General features: G+C 36.8%; 1 protein-coding gene across 1 annotated transcript; it reads right to left on the reverse strand.

Annotated features, from left to right (window-relative positions):
• Window positions 1-967: 967 nt before the first annotated feature.
• Window positions 968-1895, reverse strand: LOC126895490 (uncharacterized). The gene is made up of 4 exons (XM_050667418.1): window positions 1608-1895; window positions 1252-1543; window positions 1006-1177; window positions 968-971 (listed from the first exon to the last, which is right to left on the reverse strand). Exons 1-4 carry the CDS (start codon window positions 1608-1610, stop codon window positions 968-970), a joined length of 471 nt encoding a protein of 156 aa, XP_050523375.1. The 5' UTR covers window positions 1611-1895.
• Between the last annotated feature and the right edge of the window lie 4398 nt (window positions 1896-6293).

A 6293-nucleotide genomic window follows, 5' to 3' on the forward strand; every position in this document is an offset into this window, starting at 1 on the left:
TATGGTGTTTCGTGCGTATTACGGACATTTTCCTACGGGTTTGCTTGAGTTTACCACGCAAGCAATTCAAATAGTCAACCATTTTGATTTCATGTTTCACCACACCCGTGCTCATGCCTTTCAATCGCTTCACCTCGTCCGTTTGCCACGTAACCAACAACCTGTCGTAGTAATTTTGTATAGCGATTGAATAAGCGTACACTTTGGGTAACAATGCGATAATTTCTTGCATATGCTTACCCTTGCATTCATCAGTAAACGTGCCCGGTTGTTTTTTTCGTCGATCGGTGTAACAAGGGTGGTCGATCGGGTAATTTGACGTGTCGAAATATTCGAGTAAGTACTTTTTCAAATCATCGTGGAAACAGTTGGTCGTTATCAGGTAAATGAAACTATCGGTGTCCATGTAACAGAGTAGGAGTCACTCGGGTCCGTACAACGGCATCATAACTTCGTAATGGAACTTGTACATTATGCATTTACTTAAATCCAATATGGCCTGTCCAATAAAAATGGGCTTGTAAAAATTAATCTTCTCCTTGTACATGTGCACTGCAACCAGATTTTTGGTGAATACAGTGGTGTGACTAAACGACGGTTTTGCCGCTAACCTCGACAGTTTCTTCGGGTTGCACACGAGTTGTATGTTTTGGTGTTTCCGTACGTTCTCCAATGTTTTTCCTGTTGAACGCGAAACAAATAAGTTAAAAAAATACAATTAAATTTTGGAAAATTAATTATATGTTACCATAGTTTGAGTTGATCATCAGTTTGGCCATGTTTTGTCCAAACGTGGTGGTCGCTTTTTTACGCAATTCCGTGTTCAACTGAATGTACGGTGCCAACCAGCGGGATTGCATAAATTTTATACATTTATGCAGTTTTGTTACGACCACACCGTGTTTCACAGCTAGTTTAAGTGCGCGGTAGTGCACGATATAACCACGTTTTGGTTGTAACGTGGTTATCAACTTGCTGTGTTTCGAAGTCGACAACGGTGATCGCTCGTTTACCGGAAAAAATGGTAAATCATTGTGTAAATCGTGCAATTCACTTGGATAATGTGCATCGTTTTCCACCAGGTATCCGTAATCACCGTCATCGGGGGTGTTCAGTACTTCTTCCAGCGTTGCAGTCGACCACTCAAAATACCCAAACGGAATAGGTTCCATCATGGCTGTAAAAAAAGAATAAAAAATTACAATATTTTTTTTTTTTATATATAAATAAAATTACATTAACTAAACATACCTTTCCCGTACAAATTAGTAGCGTCCAAATACTGAAGGTATTTGTGAGGCAAGTCGGGGACATCTGGGTGGTTTGCTCGAGCATACCGCTGATTAACTTGCGTTAAACCTCCGCGTATACCCATTTCGAACATCAATAACATATCCGGGTCCGTCAATAGTTCAATGTATGCGTCCGTGTACTTCAACATTGCGTCGAACGATAATGCCGGAAACGAAAAAAAAAGCGCGGGATCCAGTTTATAATTTGTCAGACTTTCCTTCCGAAATTTTTCAAACACATCGGCCAGTATCTACATCAACAACAAAGTTATTACATACGATTCGGAAATAAATTATATATAAAAAAAAACATACCATTACGTCAACAAGTAAATACTTGTCACTGTAATCAACGAGAGTGTTGCAATTGAAGTGTTGCCACAATTTTTACCGTGTTCGTAGTCTTCCTCGGACACCGTCTGATGCGTGATAGAGCTGTAAAACTGGTCACGGGGCGGCAATCGTGTTTCTTCGAGCCTTTCCCAACAGTCGACGTACTCGTACAGAAAAACAGATTTTCGGGTGACCAACTCCAGCGATTCAAACACTTTGTGTGTATGCACGAAATCCAGTGTCGACAGTGTAGTGGTCAGCTTAGATAAACTCGCTTGTAGAAACTTGTAAGAATCTATGAACCGGATACGAAAATAATCATTTATGGTCTTGCTGAACATGATGTACTTTTCTTCGGACTGTGCAATGATATATATGTCTTTATCGTCGTACGCCAACTCTGGGATAATCATGTGTGAGTCGTAGTTGGACAGACCGTGTATGATGACCGGCATAAAGGCCGGTGGACGTCGTTACAGGTTGCATTTGTTACACAAAACGGAAGGAAACCGAGCCGTCCAGAGGTTGTGATCCTTGACTTTTTTTACTTTATCCGTGAACCTAATTGAACACAACTCGCAATTATTCGTTGTATCGAAACGTAGTTGTTCCTCCGGTGTCAGTGGCGTCATATCGATGTTCACCTTCATTATGTCCGATATGCGTTTACCAATGGTTACCAACGTCGTGATAAAGTGTTTGGCCGCATCCGTTCCCCGGTACAGTACCGGTTCGATTGGTAGTCCATCGCAAATATTTTTCGGCAACACCTTAGAACCGCGAACCACATAGAAACAGTAGCTCATCACCTGGTGATTTTGTGTAACCGTACAGTACATGGACACTTGAAGCTCGGCGCGAACCAACAAACTCTCCATGTCTGCGTACACAACCACTGGAACCGGCTCTTCTCGGTTTGCGTTTTTGAACCGCAGTACCGACTGGTCGGAATCGAGTGCGGGAAGGACGGCTCGGGCCTCCTGGAACTTTCCACACATTTTAATGTGCTCATCCACCCCCGCTTGTCCGCTCGGTTGAGTCTTTAACGAACGATTGGTAAATACGTTTAAACAACGTTTACAATAGTACTCGTGTCGTTTGCCCTCGGTTCGTTGTTTTGACACGAGTCTCGTGATATATAACAATAGTGGCTATTTCCCGGCTCGGTAACGTAAAGTAAATCAACATGACCGGTGCTCGTACGCGATTTAGTGATACGCAACGGATACACGTTATTTTTATCGTCCAACGCAAACACATTGACCGACATTGACGGGTTATTACGTTCAAATCGAATAATTTGTTTCAATGGTGTAGGAAAGTCAATGCCGTCAAAACGTATATTTGTGGATTTTTCTAGATCAATGTAACCTGCATTCCATCGATCTTTATTTTTTTTGTTCTTGTTGTACTTACATAAAATCGCCCATTTAAAACACTGCTGATCAGCGTTTCTTACGTTTATGACCACAAATGTTCGTTTAATACTCAGTGGAAGTTCAATGTACGAGCCACCGCTAAATGGTGAAATTTTCGTGACTCTCAACAGCAGTCCGTCTATGAATAATAGCGACCACCCGCTACCTCGGGTCACCATTTCCTGTTGTTCGTACACGAGTTTCTCCGTGATTCCATCCAAAACGGCGGCATATACGGTACCTGAATCGACAGTTTTGTTACGCGTTTTAAACAATACGTCTCTCATTTCATCCATAACTTGGTGTATGTACGTTGTGTGCAGTACAACGTTGAATTTTATTATACCGTGCTTGGTAACGTCATTTAGTACGGTGGTTAAATCGTCACTCACGCATCGAATAAAATCGTCAATGTCGTCAATAGACGTTTCATTTTTCAAAAAATAATGTATAACTCGATCGCGTAGTGCAGATTCTATCGGAACAAAGCCGGTCCCTGCAACGTGCATGCACGCGCGTTTGGTCACCTTACCCGCAGGCGCGGACAGACATCGTTTCCCTGAAATAACAGTTTGACGGTGACCCTGATTCATACTACAATGAACATTCAAACCAGTACTATCGACAAATGAAGACCCACAACCGCATACAAACGACATGATAACAACTATTGAAAAATTAATACATTAGTTAAACGTGTGTATGGCCACCTCTTTAATCAACTATTCAGTTCAATGTACTTTTACTATTGGAGTAAACACTACTGGACTGTTAACGGATTATATTATCAATGGTGTGTAAAACTTGAATACATGAGTTTTTTTTTCTTCTTAAAATCTACTTTAAAGTATTGCTATTGTGATTTTTGTTTTTACATTTTCCACCAATTTGAAAAACTATCAATCTTATAATATTAATCTAAAGTATAATTTACCTTTGTCATAAACTACTATTAGGTTCTATACTATCGGAGTAATAATGCAAACACAAATAGATTGTGAACGAACTATATAATTTTATTTCAATTGTTGTACATAAATCATCATTAGATACAAACAGATTTGTTGATTGTAAAAAAAAAAAAAAAAAGTTAATGAATTAAAAAAAAAATTTATTGAAAATCAAATGAATAAGCATTTCCCGTTCTTCCTCTGTAACACAGTGACATTTTGGTGTCGCCGTCGTTGTACGTTTTAATTTCATCGTCCGTCAACTGTATTCTTGGAACAAAAACTTGTTGGTTGTCGGGTAACCGTACCACCACCACAACACCGTTTCTCGTTGTCAAATTTTTCATTGAATCAACTCTATAGGCATGATTCTCTACCAAGTCAGACATTTTAATGTACTCCATGCCTTTGGCTTGATTATTCATTTTTTGTTTTAATTGTTCCATTTTCTACACACCAAAATTATTCGTGAGTAAACTATATATATATGGTGAATGTTGTATTAATGGTATACAACTCGACACTGATACATACATTTTTAACAATAACTACTATCATCAGCATGACACGGAGGAGATCACCGCGTAATATAAATTTCCCGAAATTTGCACATAACTCGAAAACAGTGCTATGAATTTTTTTTTTTCGTCACTCTCTCATAGCATACTACCCCTTTCCTCTCTCTACTTGTTTATGTTTAAGATAAATCACAGAGCTACAATACAGCCGATGCACTCCTTCAGCTATGTGTACTCATCTAACCATTTATAAACTGAATTTTTTTTTTCTTTAATAATACAGTTGTTTACAAACTATTCGTCATCATACACTATAGAAATCGTTGAGTGTGTATCGGAGCGTAGCACACACACACACACACATGTTTACATAAGATAATATTCTTTAACCTTTACAACATAAATACTAATCTATTCACCATTTCATTTTACGATACATACCCGATACAAATGACCTGATTGTTACTACATTGTGACCATTAGATTATTTAATAAGGAAATCAATACATTTTTTTTATAAGTTAGTGAAAACAAGTACACACATACACACCATTAATACAACATATTTATTTTAATATTTCAATATAATACATTAAATATATTTACAAAACTATATATACAAAACTATATATACAACAATTAATCTACACTGTCCATGTAAATATTTGTTCATCACAAAATTTACAAGAACAGTGAGGTGGAAAATGCAATATCAAAAAGTGCATAGAATAGGGATTGAGAACAAACTCCTCAACCACCTTCTATACAATTACACGTTCCTGAATATTCGATAATTCTACAAAACATGTACCCGACTTACTAATAGATGCCGTGGAGCCGTCGGGATAACGTACATTATAAAAATGAAATTTTAAATAATTTTTTTCGCCAAACAGCATTATTAAATTACCCGCTCGAATTTCTCTCTTGTATAAATCGGCACAGCTCCGAATGGTTCGTAATGCTTCCGGATCGCGGATAATAAACCCATCATTCATTACTCCACGGTCAAAAGCTGTGCGATTTCGAAAAATTTTCAAATTTTCAGCGATTTCTAAAAAACATAACACTCCAGTACTTTCCATATATTCAACCAGATGTTCTACATTATTGACACTTTTTGGTAATTTCATTTTGAATAACTAAAATTATTGTAAACTTATAAGTACATTTTGAACTGAATAGTGATAGATAATAACTTACTTTTGATTAAATACACGAAAACAGATACACTTGAAAAAGATTCTGGAACGGTTTTATTGAATATATTTAACTTAAAAATTTGTGTTTGTATTACTTAAAATACTATAACTTTAGTTTTAATCATACATTAGTTGTGCAGACTACAATTGTGTCACAAAAAAATTTTAAAACTGGTTTGAATAAAATAAATTATTTTAGAATATAATAAAAAAACCCAGCACAGGGGGGTCGCGGCACAGTGGTGACGTGGCATAGTTGGATCAAGTATAATGATATCTGACAGTGATTAAAATCACTATCAAAAAAAAACGCTTCGATGCAAATCTTTAGATAGTGTTTAATTTTAAAAAATTGGTGGATTATTCCAAAAGCTTCATAAACTGCTAGTTCCTTATTAATATCCTGATTAAGATAAAGTATGTCGAATGAAAAAGGGATTATTAAAAAATAGTATTTCCCATAAAAAAATTATATTGATCAATACACTTTTCAATAAGTTATAGCATTATAATGTTAAAAATGTAAAAAATAAAATTGAGAATTTTCACACAATAATAGCATTTGGTAGCCATTTTCACC

Source organism: Daktulosphaira vitifoliae, unplaced genomic scaffold, assembly GCF_025091365.1.
Source record: "Daktulosphaira vitifoliae isolate Bord-2020 unplaced genomic scaffold, ASM2509136v1 Scaffold_1, whole genome shotgun sequence".
In the NCBI taxonomy this organism is placed as follows: domain Eukaryota; kingdom Metazoa; phylum Arthropoda; class Insecta; order Hemiptera; family Phylloxeridae; genus Daktulosphaira; species Daktulosphaira vitifoliae.